Source organism: Mytilus galloprovincialis, chromosome 4 (assembly GCF_965363235.1).
Source record: "Mytilus galloprovincialis chromosome 4, xbMytGall1.hap1.1, whole genome shotgun sequence".
Taxonomy (NCBI): domain Eukaryota; kingdom Metazoa; phylum Mollusca; class Bivalvia; order Mytilida; family Mytilidae; genus Mytilus; species Mytilus galloprovincialis.
Window position 1 is genome coordinate 1,483,296 of NC_134841.1, and position 21,365 is coordinate 1,504,660.

At 32.5% G+C, this 21,365-nt stretch overlaps 1 protein-coding gene across 1 annotated transcript in view; it reads right to left on the reverse strand.

Annotated features, from left to right (window-relative positions):
- LOC143071091 (structural maintenance of chromosomes protein 3-like) overlaps positions 1 to 21,365 on the reverse strand; it is a 77,630-nt gene that overhangs the window by 41,451 nt on the left and 14,814 nt on the right. Inside the window, exons 4-12 of the mRNA XM_076245185.1 lie at positions 17,797 to 17,936; positions 13,181 to 13,260; positions 12,661 to 12,739; positions 12,069 to 12,186; positions 11,195 to 11,309; positions 10,630 to 10,690; positions 2,142 to 2,222; positions 898 to 1,062; positions 125 to 246 (exon numbers count right to left, since the gene is read on the reverse strand). Coding sequence (XP_076101300.1) covers positions 125 to 246; positions 898 to 1,062; positions 2,142 to 2,222; positions 10,630 to 10,690; positions 11,195 to 11,309; positions 12,069 to 12,186; positions 12,661 to 12,739; positions 13,181 to 13,260; positions 17,797 to 17,936 — 961 coding nt within the window. The remainder of the gene's footprint in view (positions 1 to 124; positions 247 to 897; positions 1,063 to 2,141; positions 2,223 to 10,629; positions 10,691 to 11,194; positions 11,310 to 12,068; positions 12,187 to 12,660; positions 12,740 to 13,180; positions 13,261 to 17,796; positions 17,937 to 21,365) is intronic.

Genomic DNA, 21,365 nt, shown 5'->3' on the forward strand with positions numbered 1-21,365 from the left:
TTTACACGAACAACCAAAGGGTTTACTGCCAAATTCATAAAGATCACAACTAACAATTAGAGATAGTTCTATAAGCCCCTTTTATTGTCTTTCTACTATAAAATGATTGATCCCTCGGACTTACTGTCTTGTACATTCTTCCTCCTTCCTTTGTTCAGCATCATATTTAGGAGTGATTTCTTCAAGCTGATTCTGGGTTTTTACTATTTTATCAGAAACCTTTTTCAACTCTTCTTCAGCCTTTTTCTGCAAAGGAAGCATGTAGGTATAAAAATATAATCCAATATGAAATGTAGCAGCCCTTTTGATTAGATGATGTCTCCAATCATTTCCATCACAGTTTGACTGTGGGAGTCATTGACAATAAATTGGCCAACCACAGTGAATCTTCAAACATTTTTATTTTAAACGAGTCAATAGTACTGGATCAGAATCTCCCAACAGATATTGATCCTTCTAAACAACTGAACTTATCATTTCTTTCCTTAAATCTGGTCACAATCCTTCTTTTCAATTTATTTTTCTCTTCTTGTGATCTGTTTTTGAAATGAACTTTAAAATACTAGAAATTCAGAAATTTCAGAAGCATTATCAAGTGTATATAATCACTGATATTTCTCTTTATCGTTATTTAACCAAATTTTCTTTGATTTTACTGACTGATAATTTCCTCTCTCAGCACAGTAAAGAGAAATGAAAAGTGATCGCTAGAAACTAAGGGTGCACGTGCCATTGTCAATGAATTTAACAACTTCCTCATAGGTAAAATGGCGATAAAAAACTTACAATTGGTCACCTCAAGGAGATTGCATTTCTCCATTTCTCCGTACCGGCTCAAGCAAGAAAATCCATCTGGTTGAGATGACCAAAGATAATCTATAAATATTACATAATTACCCTAGCAGATTTATCTCCTTCCAGCTCATCTTGAATATCTTTAATGTTAAGTTCTAGTTTGGCTTTCTTCTTTGTTAAGTCCTGGTTTTCTGAAGTTAACTGTTCTTTCTCATCATGTATGGACTGCATTCGGGATTTCAAATCTCTTAAATCTTTATTTATTGCCTGAAAATCAATCTTAGCATCATTATTCATTTTCATGTTTGATTTCACAGGGAAGTGGATATAAACTTAACATTTAAATTGTCACATTTGGTCAATTTATAAAAAAAAATGTTTAGTTATCAAAATATAGTTTAAGAGGCACTAGCTGTCAAGATGTCAAGATGTTCACTGATTTTAATCAAATTCTCATATTTGATTTATAACAATGTAAAACATTTATCCAAACTATTAAAAGTCTAAAATAAACAATTAACAGGTCACTGGCCTGAAAATATGTAGCATTGTTTCGTGTGTAATTTAGTCAAGACGCCATCTAATTAACTATCGAGTTGACCTCTATCAAGTCATCCCATGACCATATAAGCGATGTAAACATAAATATAGATATAAATAGATTTAGCAAACTTGTGCTTTTGGACTTTTCTAGGTCTTTTTAATTTCATATTATAGATGAAAAATAAATGTTTATTATCGTTTTTACCAGTATAATAATGATTGTTTGTTGATCGAACCAGTCAATCAAATGATTTACCTTTGTTTCACTTTCAATGTTGACATTCTTTCCTTAAAAAAACTTTACACAAACAATTCACGTGTTATTCATCTCAAGCTAAGGGGTTAAATTGAAGTTCACATGAATACGGATTCAATGAGGTCGAATTATTCACTTGCAAATGAATAATTCATAATTAATGTTTTTTGATGAAATTGAACCATACTGGCTACTAAAAGCGAAATTATTATTTCACTATTTGCATTTCTTTAATGATTGAGCAAAAAAAATAAAGCACTGAAATGAACAACAATGAATTGTCTATATATTTGAATGTTTTTAAAAAACGCAAATATAACGAGTTACAGGAATCATACTATTAATATCCTTGGTTAAACAAGTTAAACAAGTATCATTTCTATTTCTAGGACAACAGAAGCCTTGAGGCATAATTTCAAAGTGACATTGCTTGTTCCAAGAAATTTTACCTACATTTCATTGGTGGAATTCCTCAATATTTTAACATTATCTTTGGAACTCTTCTAGATTACTTTAACTTTACCAGTGGAATTTTTCTAGATTTTACCTTAACTTTATCTGTGGAAGACTGCTGTAAATCTCTTATTTTCTGTGTATTAGTACCACTGTTCTCTCTTTTGTCTTGTAACTAAAAATACAACAATAACTATAAATCATGTCTTCTAACTGGAACTCAATAACTTCTGTAGTGTTAAGTGTATTTCTTTTAAATGATTTACAGTAAAAAACAAAAATTATTTTCTGGTAAACTTAAACATATATTTTGTAGTGTGTCTTTCTATGTTGTTTTGAACAGATAATGGAGGTTTAATATTATACCATTAAAAATGTTTAGTCCCACTGCAATTGTTTGCACCTTGTTACGGCCAGAAATCGCCTTTAAATTGTAGCCAACAAAAGACACAAATCAATAGTAAAATTTAACAATATTTAATATACAAAAGTTTACAAAAGGTATTACACAAATATTACTGTTAACTTAACTGTCAAAATATAAGTCCAATCTGTTATCTTTATCTGTATCCGGAAATCTTTCGGAATCCAATTTGAATATTATGTTCACTACTAATGTCACAATCCAGTATGATATTGTTTGTAGAATAAAAGTGTCAATCCAAATGCTGTGAATACTAATGTCTATCAATGTCTATGTCCAAGTTTAATTCTGAGAGTTTAACTTTAGTGTCTGTATATATATAGTGTTGTCATGGAAAATTCTAGAACACTCTATAATGGAACATTGTGGAAAATCCTGGAAAGTTACAACGGAAGTTTCTGGAATAACGTAGAAGTTTAAATTACGCATCTTTTATAAGGATCATTCTAGAAAGTTCCAATCATTCTGTGATTGTTCCAGTGATTCCTAAACTGCACAGTTATAAGATTATTTGGTAAACAACTATCAGGCCATACAACACAAATTAGGCCAACATAAATAAACATAATAATTACAATATCATAACACCTCCCCCCTTAAAAGAAGTTTTAGTGTAACAAAAACTTATCATGAACAAAAATACATAATATATACAAAGTGATTTAATAAGCTCTAGATAAAGCATCAGCTATTACATTATCTTTACCCTTAATATGTTTTACAATTACATCATATTCCTGTAACAATAAACTCCACCTAGTCAACCTCTGATTCTTGTTTCTCATTTTATGCATGAAGGTGAGAGGATTATGATCAGTATAAACAAGAATAGGATATACAGTGGGATTCAAATATACATCAAAATGTTGAAGTGCTGACAACATTGCAAAACACTCTTTTTCAATAGTTGAATATTTTTTCTGATGTTTATCTAATTTCTTAGAAAAATATGATATAGGTTTTTCAACATTATCATCTGTCTCTTGATATAAAACAGCTCCTATTCCTACATCGCTTGCATCAACGGCAAGTTTAAATTGTTTTTCAAAGTCTGGAGTAATCAGAACTGGACTATTAATTAAAAGTGATTTGCTATTTTCAAAAGCTTTTTGACAATTTTCACTCCAGATAAATTTAGAATCTTTTCGTAAAAGATGAGTCAATGGTTGAACAACAGTAGCAAAATTTGAACAGAATTTCCTGTAAAATCCTATCATGCCTAAATATCTCATAAGTTGTTTTCTATTTGTAGGAGGTGGAAATTTGGAAATAGCTTCCACTTTAGCCATAATAGGTTTTACTTGACCTTGGCCAACTGTATGCCCTAAATAATCAACAGTGGCCTGACAAAATTCACTTTTACCAAGATTAACAGTCAAATTTGAATGTGACAATCTATGAAAAGTATCATACAAATGTGTTAAATGCTGTTCCCAGCTATCACTACATACAATAAGATCATCAATATAAGCATAACAACAGTCTAAATCTTTTATAACATTATTGATCATTCTTTGAAATGTAGCTGGAGCACTTTTCATGCCAAATGGCATTACAGTATATTGAAATAAGCCATCTGGTGTAACAAAAGCTGATATTTCACGAGCTCTCTGTGTCAATGGAACTTGCCAATAACCTTTCAATAAATCAAATTTGCTCACAAATTTTGCTTGACCAATATTGTCAATACAATCGTCTATCCTTGGAATCGGATAGGAATCAGATTTTGAGACTGAATTTACTTTTCTGAAATCAGTCACGAAACGAAAAGTTTTATCTGGTTTTGGCACAAGGAGACAAGGAGAGCTCCATTCACTGTTACTCGGCTCAATAATATCATTGTCAAGCATATATTTAATTTCTTTTCTCATAACTTCAAGTTTGAGTGGATTGAGCCTGTAAGGATGTTGCTTAATTGGAGAAGCATCTCCGACATCAACATCATGACAAACAGCAGTGGTTTTGTTTGGCACATCTGGAAAAAGATTTTTAAAAGAAAATGCCAAAGTTTTTATTTCTTCTCTACGATCAAAAGACAGATGTGCAAGTTTTGAATCTAAATTTGACAAAATTTCTGAATTTTTCAATCTAACTGTCTCTTCCATAGTTTTACAACTAAAAGTTGGTTCAATTACATCTGGTTTGTCATGATTGTTCTCAAAGTTAACCATGCCTAAAGTGGCAACTGGTTTACTATCACATAGTACATTAGTACGCTCAAAATATGGTTTTAACATATTAATATGACACACTCTATTTTGTTTGCGCCGACCTGGAGTTTTTACAATATAATTCAAATCATTAATTTTATTCTCTATTGTATAAGGACCACAATATTTAGCCTGTAAAGGATGTCCAGGGACAGGCAGAAATACAAGTACCTTATCACCAGGCTCAAAAAAAACTCTATCCCTGGCATCTTTATCATACCAAATTTTCATCTTGCTCTGTACATTTTTTAAGTTTTTCTGAGCAATTTGACAAGCAGTATACAATTTTTCTTTAAATCTAGATACATAGTCTAAAAGATTCAAGTCAGTATGTTCAGTAAGCCACTTTTCCTTAATCAATTTTAACGGTCCCCTTACAGTATGGCCAAATACCAACTCAAAGGGACTAAATCCAAGGGATTCTTGAACAGCCTCTCGAACTGCAAAAAGTAGAAAGTGAACTCCATCATCCCAGTCTCTGTCAAATTGAAGACAAAAAGTTCTAATCATGTTCTTCAATGTTTGATGAAAACGTTCTAAGGCACCTTGAGATTCTGGATGGTACGCACTTGATCTATACTGAGCAATCCCTAACTGGTACATGACTTGCTGAAATAGACCTGACATGAAATTTGATCCCTGGTCGGACTGTATAGACTTAGGAAGTCCTACTAATGTGAAAAATTTGATCAAAGCTTTGACGATAGTAGGTGTCTTGATATTTCTGAGCGGAATAGCTTCAGGAAAGCGGGTAGATGTACACATGATTGTCAATAAATATGCATTTCCAGTCTTGGTCTTTGGTAAAGGTCCAACACAGTCAATTAGAACTCTGCTGAAAGGTTCGTCAAAGGCTGGAATAGGCAGAAGTGGTGCTGGTGGTATTTTCTGGTTAGGTTTACCAACAACCTGGCATATATGGCATGATTTGCAGTATTCTGCGACATCATTTCTAAGTCTGGGCCAGTAGAAATGTTGCAATATTTTTAGGCAAGTCTTCCTTATACCTAAGTGCCCAGCCAAGGGGGTGTCATGGGCAAGACCAATAATTTCTTGCCTATAAACTTTAGGCACCACCACTTGGTATAGCACTCTCCATTCCTCCTCTGGGGTGGCATCAGGAGGCCTCCACTTCCTCATTAAAATGCCGTCCTGATGGTAATAGCATTCGGCCACTTTGTCTGCTTCCTCCTGTGGTTGAGCTCTCTGGCTGAGCTGAAGAACCTCAGGGTCTTTATGTTGTTCTTCAGATAAATTCTTTCGGTCTAATGAATGGCTGTTAACGTCTGGCCATGGCATAATAACATTCTTGTTAACACTAGGTGGTCTTGTAATGGCCTTTTCTGAGCTACCAGGACCTTCAATGTCAGCTATAAAAGTGTCAGAAAGGTCCATGTAATCAAACTTGTCTTCTTGCAAATTCTGATTTTGTTGTTTTCTAGCCATCGCCCTAGTAACAACACAAGCTGGATACAATTCAGCATCATCTTCAGGTGATTTAACATCCACCACCGGTTCACTGGTAACAATTGGTTCAGCAACCACTTTGTTCCTAGCTAGATCGTTTCCTAGCAATAAGGTAACACCCTCAACAGGGAGATTAGGACGAACACCTACAACAACTGGTCCAGTTATTAAATCTGACTTCAGATAAATACGATGGAGAGGAACATCTATACAACCCAACTCTACACCTTGTAACAAAACGGAGGCACCAACAGAAGTCTTCTCTGACAAAGGCAACACACCTTCTAACAATAAAGACTGAGAAGCTCCAGTGTCTCGTAAAATCTTAATAGGCTGAAGAGTGGTATCATCAACAATAGAAATAAACCCATCAGACATAAAGGGTTTATATTCCTCCATGTAATCACAAAAACTGGACTTAAAAGCCTGACTCGCAGGACATTCCAACGTACTGGTAATATAAGGTGTCGTACAAGCACTGGACTTCGGCTTATTATCTCGTTCATTCTTCTTCTGGAGTCTAAAACAATCAGCCATCAGGTGACCATTTTTCTTGCAATAAGCACAAATCAGTGACTTCTTCTCAAAAGTATCAAATTTTGGACTAGACATATTATAATTGGACTGACTCTTATTCTGTGCAACAGACTTACTATCAGTACGCTCATTGCTTTGATTTTTGTAATTTCCACTGGAAGTATTGACATTTTGACCCTTGAAACTTCTTTTATGTGAAAGAGTATAATTATCTGAAATGACAGCTGCATCATGTATCGACTCAACAGTTTTGTCGTCTAAATGTGTTTTTAAGTCTAAATGAACACATAGTTTGAACTCTTCTAATAATATCAATTGTCTTAGGTTATCAAAATTGTTATCTGTTTTCTTTGACGTAAGCCATTTGTCAAATAGATCTTCTTTTTCCCGAGCAAATTCCACATATGTTTGTGAATCAAACTTTTTATAAGATCTAAATTTCTGTCTATATGCTTCTGGTACTAGCTCATAAGCTTTCAAAACTTCCTGTTTTACCGTGTCATAATCAGAACTTTTTTCTGATGGAAGTGCGGAGTATATTTCAGCGGCCTTCCCCTCAAAAACACTTTGCAGCATCGTAGTCCAATACGGCATAGGCCATTTCAAATTGTTAGCAATTTTCTCAAACTGTGGAAAATATTTATCAACTGTTTTTTCACAAAATTTTGGAACCAAACGTATGTTTTTTGCTGCATCAAAATAATCTGATTTCGAGTGAACTTTAGTGTTGCTTTCTTCTTTGACCATTTCAATTTTCAGTTTCTCCATCTCTAGCCTTTCCCTCATTTCAAGTTCTTTTAATTTCTCCCTCTCCTTCATTTCCAGTTCTTTTAATTTAAATTCATCTTCTTTTTCTTTTTTCTCCATTTCTAACCTTTCCTTCATTTCCAGTTCTGCCTGTTTTAATTTAAATTCATCTTCTTTTCTTTTCTCCATCTCCTTCAATTCCAGTTCTTTTAATTTAAATTCATCTTCTTTTCTTATCTCCAGTTCTTTTAATTTGAGTTCATGTTCTAATTCAAGCTGTTTTAATTTAAAGGCGTCAATATTTTCGACCTTAAGTTCAAGAGCCTCTTCACCTAAAATTTCTGCGTCAACTAATTTGTCTATAACCAAATTTTTTATAATTTGTTTTCTCATAGATACTTTAAAATCTAATTTCAGATGTTTAGCAAGCAACACTAATTCCTCTTTCTTTAAATTATCAAACCCCTCCAGGTCTGGCGTTTTCAAAAATTTACCAGCATCAAATGCCATTTTGTAGAATTTTGTTGGCTAGTTATAATAAAAATATTAAACAAATTTTGAATAAAATATGTTCAGTCTCCCGGACGAGCCCCCAATTTCTGTTACGGCCAGAAATCGCCTTTAAATTGTAGCCAACAAAAGACACAAATCAATAGTAAAATTTAACAATATTTAATATACAAAAGTTTACAAAAGGTATTACACAAATATTACTGTTAACTTAACTGTCAAAATATAAGTCCAATCTGTTATCTTTATCTGTATCCGGAAATCTTTCGGAATCCAATTTGAATATTATGTTCACTACTAATGTCACAATCCAGTATGATATTGTTTGTAGAATAAAAGTGTCAATCCAAATGCTGTGAATACTAATGTCTATCAATGTCTATGTCCAAGTTTAATTCTGAGAGTTTAACTTTAGTGTCTGTATATATAGTGTTGTCATGGAAAATTCTAGAACACTCTATAATGGAACATTGTGGAAAATCCTGGAAAGTTACAACGGAAGTTTCTGGAATAACGTAGAAGTTTAAATTACGCATCTTTTATAAGGATCATTCTAGAAAGTTCCAATCATTCTGTGATTGTTCCAGTGATTCCTAAACTGCACAGTTATAAGATTATTTGGTAAACAACTATCAGGCCATACAACACAAATTAGGCCAACATAAATAAACATAATAATTACAATATCATAACAACCTGTCATAAGTCAGGAATCTGATGTTCAGTAGTTGACGTTTGTTGATGTGGTTCACAAGTGTTTTCTCGTTTTTTTATATAGCTTAGACCGTTGGTTTTCCGGTTTGAATGGTTTTACACTAGTAATTTATAGGGCCTTTTATAGCTTGTTGTTCAGTATGAGCCAAGGCTCTGTGTTGAAGACTGTACCTTGACCTATAATTGTTTACTTTTATAAATTGTGACTTGGATGGAGAGTTGTCTCATTGGCACTCATACCACATCTTCCTATATCTATGAATTATAAACCAATCATTCAATACATTCTTAATTCAGTAAATTAATAAAAGGTTACATTCTGCTGTCACTGTATACTGATGAAATTGAGAATGGAAATGGGGAATGTGTAAAAGACACAACAACCCGACCATAGAACAGATGACAGCTGATGGTTGTTTTTATGATGAAGAAACGTCTGTCCAAAATTTCGCAAAGTTATTGAAGTCTGACCAGGGGTTTATCTGAGTATTTTGGGAAAAAGGACCCTGGCCAGTTTTGGGAATTTTTTGACGCGGTTTTCAATGAAATTGGGAAAAACAACCAATATACCAGATGTTAGTTTTTGTGTGTTTTGTTCATTAAATTTTGTTTTGTTGGTGAAAATAAAGTAAGGACTACCTACACCTTCTTTGTTTTTAAATATAACAACATGGCATTAAAGTTTATTTGAGTAGCAAAATAATGAGTCTTTAAGGTGTTATGATATTGTAATTATTATGTTTATTTATGTTGGCCTAATTTGTGTTGTATGGCCTGATAGTTGTTTACCAAATAATCTTATAACTGTGCAGTTTAGGAATCACTGGAACAATCACAGAATGATTGGAACTTTCTAGAATGATCCTTATAAAAGATGCGTAATTTAAACTTCTACGTTATTCCAGAAACTTCCGTTGTAACTTTCCAGGATTTTCCACAATGTTCCATTATAGAGTGTTCTAGAATTTTCCATGACAACACTATATATACAGACACTAAAGTTAAACTCTTATAATTAAACTTGGACTTAGACATTGATAGACATTAGTATTCACGGCATTTGGATTGACACTTTTATTCTACAAACAACATCATACTGGATTGTGACCTTAGTAGTGAACATAATATTCAGATTGGATTCCGAAAGATTTCCGGATACAGATAAAGATAAAAGAGTGGACTCATATTTTGACAGTTAAGTTATCAGTAATATTTGTAAAATACTTCTTGTAAACTTTTGTATAATAAATATTGTTAAATTTTAGTATTGATTTGTGTCTTTTGTTGGCTACAATTTAAAGGCGATTTCTGGCCGTAACAAAGGATTGTTACATTTTTTATTTTTTTTGATATAAAAATTTGTGAACTAAAATATTTTGAGTTCTGTATAAAATATATCCTGTTTCTATTTTCTTTTTAATATATCTTTTGGTTTTGCAATTTTAGTGTTGCTACGATAGCTGTCACATGTTTGGTTCTTTTCATTTTTTATTTACTGTATTTGATTGACAAACCCGGAGTTATATACTTGTCCATTTCCGGATTTGATCTGGTTTTAGTATTTTCCCACACTTCCTGTTTATTTATGGCAGTCATTGTTTGTCAATGTTGTTTGTCATTCAATATGTTTCAACTTGGATTTACACATTACGTGTTGGCGATTTTTGGCATAAAGCTAGCAGTTGAATAAAATAAACATCTCTGGCATGAATAATAAAGATGAAAATGAATTTTGTGATTATTTGGGAATTTTACTCCCAAAATTGGGAAAAATGTAGGGTTTTTGCCGTTGGATATGGGTCCGAAAAAATCCATGCTGACAAACTTAAATCTTAAACTGTTTCTTAAATCTTTCTTTCAAAAAAAAGAGACCTTTCATCAGTAATATTCTTAATAATGCAAAAACATATATTTCACAATTTTGCTCTGGAGTAACCATGACAATTACATGTGTGTATGATAACTATACAAACCTCGTCCAACTTCTTTCTTGTGTCTCTCAGTTCATGGTCATGTATTGTGTATTCTAAGGATCTATAATGAATAAAACTCTACACTTTCAGTAACAACACTCTAACTCAGTAAAATACCAATCTTGGTTACCCCCTGCGTGTACTGCAGCTAAAATATAGCCTCTATACCTCCTTATAACCACCTCATATAAAGAAGTGTTCAATATTTACTTGACACCCTAAAATACAATTCAATCCTCTCCATTCAAATGCAAAGTCAACAATACAGTTTCAACTAGTAATGTTTAATATTTAGGTGTGGAAATTAAATTTATAGAAAATTCAGCAAAATATGTATTTGGCACAATTTGATGTCATAGCTGGCCCCTAAACAAAAATACTCAAAACACTTGAAGTTGTCCAATCTAAAGTTATTACAAACCAATTACATTAGAATGCTACACCTAAGAATATTTATATAAATTAAAGGTTACAACTATAAGAATTTTCCTATAACTCTTGTCCTGTAAGAGCCCATGCTCAGTCTTATTTACATTATTGATAACTGTGTAAGTTCTCACCATACCTTCTCATTTTATCCCATTTCTGATATTCTTTTAACTCCTCTTTCTCTTCTTCCAGTGTAGCTAATCTTTCCTCTATATATTTTAACAGATCATTTATCTTTTCCCTTTTACCCTCTGCAAAGAAATAATATCCACTATAACAAAGTATAAGTCCTTGATATCCACTATAACAAAGTATAAGTCCTTGATATCCACTATAACAAAGTATAAGTCCTTGATATCCACTATAACAAAGTATAAGTCCTTGATATCAAATATATCAAAGCTGATTCAGAAAAAAAGATGATAAATGACTGCAAGGTCTTAATTACAATGTGAAAAATGCAACTGTGTGAGTATCAGAAAAATAATAACTTGCATTCTGAATTCAATAGATATATCTGTTTGCAACTTATCCTGAAATTGCAATAATTGATTTACTTTTTTGTCCATTCTTCAAAAATTGCATTAATTAATGAATGCAATAATTTCTGATTTACAGTTTAGTGAGTATACATTTAAACGTAATACTGTAGATTCATTATTATTTGTTGGATACCAATTTTTGTGGGTTTCGTGGTTACAGGTGAACCACGAATTCAAATGTTCAACGAATTACACATTTTCAATAGGCTCTGTATACAGTGATTGGCAAAACCATGAAATTAAATATCCACGAAAATGCAAGTTGTCATCAATCCATGAAAATTGATACCCACGAAAATAACTGAATCCACAGTATGTGCCAATAAGTTCTACATTTGTTCACCGGTGGTCAAATGGAATAGTGCTGGGTGATACCGTAACTCGCTGATATTAACATTGTAGCAAACACTGTATTCAAACATTTCATTTTGACATCAATAAGATAACCACTATAGATATTTATCTTACCTGTTTCTCGAAGAATAACTTTACTTTCTTCTTTTCTCTCATCATACACTTTAGTACCGGCTACTTCACGAAGAAGTTTTAATCTCTGAGAATCAGGAGCTGTGGCCATTTGGTTAATCTGAAGTAATTATCAAAAGTTGTACTTATTCTGATCGTAAACTTTTAATTTATTGAATTATTTGGACAATATTTGTACATTTTTGTTTCTCCTGACAACTAGATTTGAATATTGTAATCAGCTTACACTGCCAGTTGGGAACCATACTAATATAAGTCATCTATACATACTGGAAGATGAAAGTAATATTTTCTTGTAGAAGTAAATTAGTAAGATTTTAATCATCTTTTCAAGGTTTGAATAATACCCCTGTGCAAATATTTATTCATACAAGTAATGCATTTTATACTATCTCTAAAATTGCATCCTTTCATTGCAAGTTTTTATCTTCATAACTAAACAACAAAATCCTCTGCCCACAGATGTTGTGTAACAAGTAGAAAGATGAGAGGGATGACCCATTAGAACGTACCTTTACTTGTTTGACAATGTAATGTAACAAGCTGACATAAGAGATTACCCATTAGAACGTACCTTTCCTTGTTTGACAATGTAATATGGATTACTCCTGGAAAAGCCAGCACTCTCTAACAAATTCATAACATCACCTTTTCTGCAAATACCAAAAACATCACAGATTAAAACTTTATTTCAAACCATAAACACTACAGTTTGTAAGTAAATCATAAATATATACATATATTCACTAATTAAACATTTTATCATGACTGTTGTTAACTTTGGTTTGACGAAGCATCAGATACTAAGTGTATAAAGCTTAAGCCGCCTCAGGGTATGGGATTTTCTCACTGTGTCAAGAGCCATTGGTAGTGTTAAGCTGCTGTTTTCTGCTAGTTGGTAGGGTTGTTGTCTCTTTGACACATTCCCAGTTTCTATGACAATTTTATAACCCACATGTATGGTTTGTTTTATCATTACAGTGATGTCATACTTAATCCATTACATATGCATTTGTTATAATGATTATTGAAGGTACCTTAAATGCTTTTATTCAACACAATGAAATTTGTTAACAATTCTAACAATTACTTACGTGACCATTTTCTTATCCAGAAAATACTGATCTTTCTTGGATCCAATGACTCGACGTAAAACAACTTCATCTTTTTCAATCTGTCAATATATTTATACATTAAATGCTATACTGAGAGAGAGAAATTTAATAATGGGAACTAACGTTATTTCTATGGAACATTTAATGGAGGGACAAATGCTTTGTTTAAAATCTGAACCAGATGCTCCGCAGGGCACAGCTTTATACGACCGCAGAGGTTGAACCCTGAATGGTTGGGGCAAGTATGGACACAACTTTCAAGCTGGATTGGACTGTGATTAAATAGTTGACACAGCATAGGTTTCTGACACAGAATGAATGTGGTCTAATGAACTTAAAATGTTTGTTTTGCCTTTGAGCAATTCACTATGCTGTTCAATATTAATCCTCTCAAAAAAATTGAAGAAATAGCAATAACTACTCATTTAAATACATCATGAAATATTAAAATGTAAAAAAAGTGCTTGTTATCGCTGAATGGTAAAGATTGTTTTAATTTATCAGTTGGTAGTAAAAGTGAATATACATTGTATATTGTATAAAACAATGATTTAAGTTGATTCAACTACTATTCTGGACAAAGAAAGATAACTCCAATCAATTGAAAATTTCTTGCTATTGCACAATATTGTGCAATTTGATATTTCTTGCTATTGCGCTATACTGTGCAATTGAAAATATTTGCTATTGCACAATATTGTGCAATTGAAGATTTCTTGCTATTGCTCAATACTGTGTAATTGAAAATTTCTTGCTATTGCACAATACTGTGCAATTGAAGATTTCTTGCTATTGCTGAATACTCTGCAATTGAAAATTTCTTGCTATTGCACAATACTTAATATAATAATTTTGGATCCTGATTTGGACCAACTTGAAAACTGGGCCCATAATCAAAAATCTAAGTACATGTTTAGATTCAGCATATCAAAGAAGCCCAAGAATTTAATTTTTGTTAAAATCAAACTTAGTTTAATTTTGGACCCTTTGGATCTTAATGTAGACCAATTTGAAAACTGGACCAAAAATTAAGAATCTACATACACAGTTAGATTTTGCGTATCAAAGAACCCATTTATTCAATTTTTGATGAAATCAAACAAAGTTTAATTTTGGACCAACATTTGGACCAACTTGAAAACTAGGCCAATAATTAAAAATCTAAGTACATGTTTAAATTCAGCATATCAAAGAACCCCAAGGATTCAACTTTTGTTAAAATCAAACTAAGTTTAATTTTGGACCCTTTGGACCTTAATGTAGACCAATTTGAAAACGGGACCAAAAATTAAGAATCTACAAACATAGTTAGATTCGACATATCAAAGAACCCCAATTATTCAATTTTTGATGAAATCACACAAAGTTCAATTTTGGACCCTTTGGGCCCCATATTCCTAAACTGTTGGGACCAAAACTCCCAAAATCAAACCCAACCTTCCTTTTATGGTCATAAACCTTGTGTTTAAATTTCATAGATTTCTATTTACTTATACTAAAGTTATGGTGCAAAAACCAAAAATAATGCTTATTTGGGCCCCTTTTTGGCCCCTAATTCATAAACTGTTGTGACCTCAACTCCAACCAGGTGCTCCGCAGGGCGCAGCTTTATACGACCGCAGAGGTCGAACCCTGAACAGTTGGGGCAAGTATGGACAAAACATTCAAGCATGATACAGCTCTGAATTTGGATTGTGATCAAATTTTTGACATTACATGGGTTTTTTTTACACAAAACAAATGCCAAGATTTTACAAATCAATTAAAGATTTCTTCTTCAAACTTTTTAAATCTAAAATTAAATAGTTGACACAGCATAGGTTTCTGACACAGAATGAATGTGGTCTAATGAACTTAAAAGGTTTTTTTTGCCTTTGAGCAAATCACTATGCTGTTGAATATTAATCCTCTCAAAAAAATGTTTAAAGAAATTTTCTTTTTATTTATGAAATCTGAAATGAGAAAAATTTAACCCCCCCCCCCTTTTTTTTTCACATCCCCGTTTCCCTTTTTCAAAACTGATATCAATTCAAATTTCTAATGGAGTTTGCAACAATAACTACTCATTTAAATACATCATAAAATATTAAGATGTAAAAAAACTGCTTGTTATCACTGAATGGTAAAGATTATTTAAATTTATCAGTTGGTAGTAAAAAGTGTATATACATTGTATATTGTATATAACAAAGATTTAAGTTGATTCTGGACAAAGAAAGATAACTCCAATTAAAAAAAATTCTTGCTATTGCACAAATAGGATATTTCTTGCTTACTATTCTGGACAAAGAAAGATAACTCTAATTAAAAAAAATTTGCTATTTCACAATATTGTGCAATTAGATATTTCTTGCCATTGCACAATACTGTGCAATTGAAAAGACTTGCTATTGCACAATACTTAATATAATAATTTTAGATCCTGATTTGGACCAACTTGAAAACTGGGCCCATAATCAAAAATCTAAGTACATGTTTAGATTCAGCATATCAAAGAGGCCCAAGAATTCAATTTTTGTTAAAATCAAACTTAGTTTAATTTTGGACCCTTTGGACTTTAATGTAGAATTTGAAATTTGAAAACAGGACCAAAAATGAAGAATCTACATACACAGTTAGATTTGGCATATCAAAGAACCCCAAGGATTCAATTTTTGATGAAATCAAACAAAGTTTAATTTTGGACCCTTTGGACCTTAATGTAGACCAATTTGAAAACTGGACCAAAAAAACTTCAATAATCAAGAATCTAAGTACATTTTTAGATTCAACATATCAAAGAACCCAACCGATTCATTTTTTGTCAAAATCAAACTAAGTTTAATTTTGGACCCTTTGGACCTTAATGTAGACCAATTTGAAAACGGGACCAAAAGTTGAGAATCTACATATACAGTTAGATTCGGCATATCAAAGAACCCCAATTATTCAATTTTGATGAAATCAAACAAAGTTTAATTTTGGACCCTTTGGGCCCCTTTTTCCTAAACTGTTGGGACCAAAACTCCCAAAATCAATACCTACCTTTCTTTTATGGTCATAAGCCTTGTGTTTAAATTTCATAGATTTGTATTTACTTATACTAACATTATAGTGCGAAAACCAAGAAAAATGCTTATTTGGGTCCCTTTTTGGCCCCTAATTCCTAATCTGTTGGGTCCTAAACTCCCAAAATAAATACCAACCTTCCTTTTGTGGTCATAAACATTGTGTTTAAATTTCATAGATTTCCATTTACTTAACCTAAGGTTATTGTGCAAAAACCAAGAAAAATGCTTATTTGGGCCCTTTATTGGCCCCTTATTCCTAAACTATTGAAACCAAAACTCCCAAAATCAATCCCAATCTTTCTTTTGTGGTCATAAACCTTGTGTCAAAATTTCATAGATTTCTATTAACTTAAACTAAAGTTATGGTGCGAAAACCAAGAAAATGCTTATTTGGGCCCTTTTTGGCCCCTTATTCCTAAAATGTTGGGACCAAAACTCCCAAAATCAATACCAACCTTCCTTTTATGGTCATAAACCTTGTGTTAAAATTTCATAGATTTCTATTAACTTTTACTAAAGTTAGAGTGCGAAAACTAAAAGTATTCGGACGCCGGACGACGACGACGACGACGACGACGACGACGACGCAGACGCCAACGTGATAGCAATATACGACGAAAATTTTTTCAAAATTTGCGGTCGTATAAAAATCAATCCCAACCTTCCTTTTGTGGTCATAAACCTTGTGTTTAAATTTCATTGATTTCTATTTACTTATACTAAAGTTATTGTGCGAAAACCAAGAATAATGCTTCTTTGGGCCATTTTTGGCCCTTAATTCCTAAACTGTTGGAACCAAAACTCCAAAAATCAATCCCAACCTTCCTTTTGTGGTCATAAACCTTGTGTCAAAATTTCATAGATTTCCATTCACTTAAACTAAAGTTATAGTGCGAAAACCAAGAAAATGCTTATATTTTGCCCTTTTTGGCCCCTAATTCCTAAAATGTTAGGACCAAAACTCCCAAAATCAATCCCAACCTTCCTTTTGTGGTCATAAACCTTGTGTTAAAATTTCATTGATTTCTATTCACTTTTACTAAAGTTAGAGTGCGAAAACTAAAAGTATTCGGACGACGACGACGCCAACGTGATAGCAATATACGACCAAAAAATTAAAATTTTTGCTGTCGTATAAAAAGTAAAATCTTATTAACTGTAATCATTTTTAGGTTTTATGATGATTTTCACTGGCTATATATCTATTTCTGCTTTACAGTATTGTATAAATAGGATATTTTTTTATAATTTTAGAAGAAATGGAGATTTACATGAAAATAAACACTTATTTCAAAGTCACAACAAGCTGTTTATTAACTTTTCAAAGGACCTTCAATTAACAAATCATAAAAAAGAGAAATGATGTGATGCCAAAGACAGTTACATTTATCAACTCATCAAATGTTCCTTCTAATTAAGGAAATAATCTCATCATTACAGGACTAAAATACTTCAAGTTTAATTTCACACAAATTTCTTCATACATAAATTTTTTAATTATAAAATGTCTAGTTTCTACATTTAATAAAATTTTCTAAATCTTACTGGAATTCTGTTATCTGAATTGTCAAAGATGATTTCCACAAACGCTGATATAACCCTTGGTCCTGTTCCTTCGTGGAGTAACGCTTGTCTCTGTTCAGGTCTCAAGTGACTGAACTCATCAGACAATACAAACTGTATAGCTGTAAAGTAATATCAAAGTAATATACAAATGATTATTATTTTATTTGACAAATCTTTACCAACTTATGCTAAATGGATTAGTATAGGAAACAAAAGGGTAAATATAGCCAAGAAACACCAGAGATAGAAAAGATGATGAATCAGCAGGGATATAGTTGTAGTACACAAGATAAGCTGCAACATAACAAATCATTGGAAACAGTTAGTTTATAACATCACAATCAGAGCAAAAACAACCAGATGCTCCGCAGGGCGTAGCTTTATACGACCGCAGAGGTTGAACCCTGAACGGTTGGGGCAAGTATGGACACAACATTCAAGCTGGATTCAGCTCTAAATTTGGATTGTGATTAAATAGTTGACACAGCATAGGTTTCTGACACAGAATGAATGTGTTCTAATGAACTTAAAATTTTTGTTTTCTCTTAGAGCAATTCACTATGCTGTTGAATATTAATCCTCTCAAAAAAATGTTTGAAGAAATTTTCTTTTTTATTTATGAAATTTCAAATGAGAAAAATTGAACCCATTTTTTTTAATCACATCCCCCTTTCCCTTATTCCAAAACTAATCTCAATTAAAATTTCTAATGGAGTTTGCAACAATAGCTACTCATTTAAATACATCATAAAATATTAATTAAGGTGGCTCGGGACTATTCGACTGCGCATAATTTCACGCATGAATTACAAAAGTATTTGTCGTAAATTCGATATATTTTTTTTAAATATTTTGATTGATTAGAAATGTTAAATCATTGTAGTTATGTGACTAATAGAATATTTTCGTTATTATCCGTATTTGTTAAAGGCTCAAAATGACATTTCACCCATTTTCACCATTTTCCCGCCAAAATTTGGGTTTAAAGGCAAAATATTTTTTTTTCCTTATCCGTGACCTATATTTTTTATTTGCTCATTCTTTGAAGCTATAGTTCAGCTTTTTATATTACAGTTTTGGACAAAGTCTCATAGAACGTTTTTTGATATTCCGATAAAAATATGTCAACACCTTTATTTTCCCTATCAAGAATCTAAGTACATTTTTAGATTCAGCATATCAAAGAACCTAACTGATTCATTTTTTGTCAAAATCAAACTAAGTTTGATTTTGGACCCTTTGGACCTTAATGTAGACCAATTTGAAAACGGGACCAAAAGTTAAGAATCTACATACACAGTCATGACAGTTAGATTCGGCATATCAAAGAACCCCAATTATTCAATTTTGATGAAATCAAACAAAGTTTAATTTTGGACCCTTTGGGCCCCTTATTCTGTTGGGACCAAAAACTCCCAAAATCAATACCAACCTTCCTTTTATGATCATAAACCTTGTGTTTAAATTTCATAGATTTCTATTTACTTATACTAACGTTATGGTGCGAAAACCAAGAAAAATGCTTATTTTGGTCCCTTTTTGACCCCTAATTCCTAAACTGTTGGGACCTAAACTCCCAAAATCAATACCAACCTTCCTTTTGTAGTCATTAACATTGTGTTTAAATTTCATTGATTTCTATTTACTTAAACTAAAGTTATTGTGCGAAAACCAAGAATAATGCTTATTTGGGCCCTTTTTTGGCCCCTAATTCCTAAACTGTTGAAACCAAAACTCCCAAAATCAATCCCAACCGTTCTTTTGTGGTCATAAACCTTGTGTCAAAATTTCATAGATTTCTATTAACTTAAACTAAAGTTATAGTGCGAAAACCAAGAAAATGCTTATTTGGGCCCTTTTTGGCCCCTAATTCCTAAAATGTTGGGACCAAAACTCCCAAAATCAATACCAACCTTCCTTTTGTGGTCATAAACCTTGTGTTAAAATTTCATAGATTTCCATTCACTTTTACTAAAGTTAGAGTGCGAAAACTAAAAGTATTCGGACGACGACGACGACGCCAACGTGATAGCAATATACGACGAAAAATTTTTCAAATTTTGCGGTCGTATAAAAAGGTCTTTTAACGAAAACTAGAGGCTCTAAAGAGCCTTTGTCGCTCACCTTGGTCTATGTGCATATTAAACACAGGACACAGATGGATTCATGTCTTTTTGACAAAATTGTGTTTTGGTGTTTCTAGATCTTACTTTATTGAACAAACTTGCTGCTTACAATTATATCTATCTATAATGAAATTTGCCCATAAGTGACAGTGGAAAATATTTTGTTACAAAAATTTACAATATTTACGAAAACTGTTAAAAATTGACTATAAATAAAGGACAAGTTTTAGCTTTCCAAAAAGCGATGGACTGCTTCGCTCTTCACTTTTTTAAGGTTATATGTGTGCATGTGGTATTTTTAGATATTGATTGATATAAAATGGATGTACTTTAAGAGTGTGCATTATACACCCATGCTTTTAAAAAAATTTAAACTTCTTGTTGAAAATTTAAACAATTATAAATTTAGACACAACTCTTGAGGTGTGCCTACATGTATATTGTCAGAAGTTATAAAATACAGATAATGCATTTTTGTAAACATTGTATAGGAACATTGTTTAGCAAAGCAAATCGTGCAAATTGCAGAGTAACAAAGCAATTGAACACGTATTAATAATTGATATTTCAATATTGAATTTATCTGTGAAATGTTTGCATAATAAAACGAACATGAATTAATGACAGTTGATCAGAACTGAAATGCACATAGTTAATTTTCTGGCATTTGATGTCTTATCCTGGACGAGAAAAGCCTGTAATTCTTTATCTCATTTAAGCCAAGAGCTGTTGCTGTATCTCAGCCTCATTATAATGCAACCAATCAGAATCTACACATGATAAGTAATTTATTCAAGATGGCGTGTATATCAACTGAAACAAGAAGTAATTGTAACAGGATGCTGTTAAGAAGTCTCCCAAACAAAGCTCCCATAACTCGCCATTCATATGGTCCCATGTTCATTTGATTTGATTTTTTGTCCCATACAAGAATATATATGGCTTACGAAAAGGGATCTCCACCACTTACAAGTATTCAAACAGGAGGGTGTGGTGGTGACCCCCAGGGAATTTACCTACATTTCATTTCATTTGTTTTATTGTCCCCTACAAGAATGTATATGGTGTAAGGTTGGGGATCTGGACCGTTTACAAGATAATAGCACATTCTCAAATTGAACGGGGTGGGGCAACCCCCCGGAACTTCCCTTTAATTTCACTTGATTAGCTTTATTGTCCCATACAAGAATATATATGGTTTAGGGGTGGGGATGTTGACCGTTTACAAGTTTTCAAAGAAGAGGGGGTGGGGTGACCCCCTAGGGACTTCCCTCTTATTTCATTTCATTTGTTTTATTGTCCCCTACAAGAATATATATGGTTTAGGGGTGGGGATGTTGACCCTTTACAGGTTTTCAAACAAGAGGGGGTGGGGTGACCCCCTAGGGACTTCCCTCTTATTTCATTTCATTTGTTTTATTG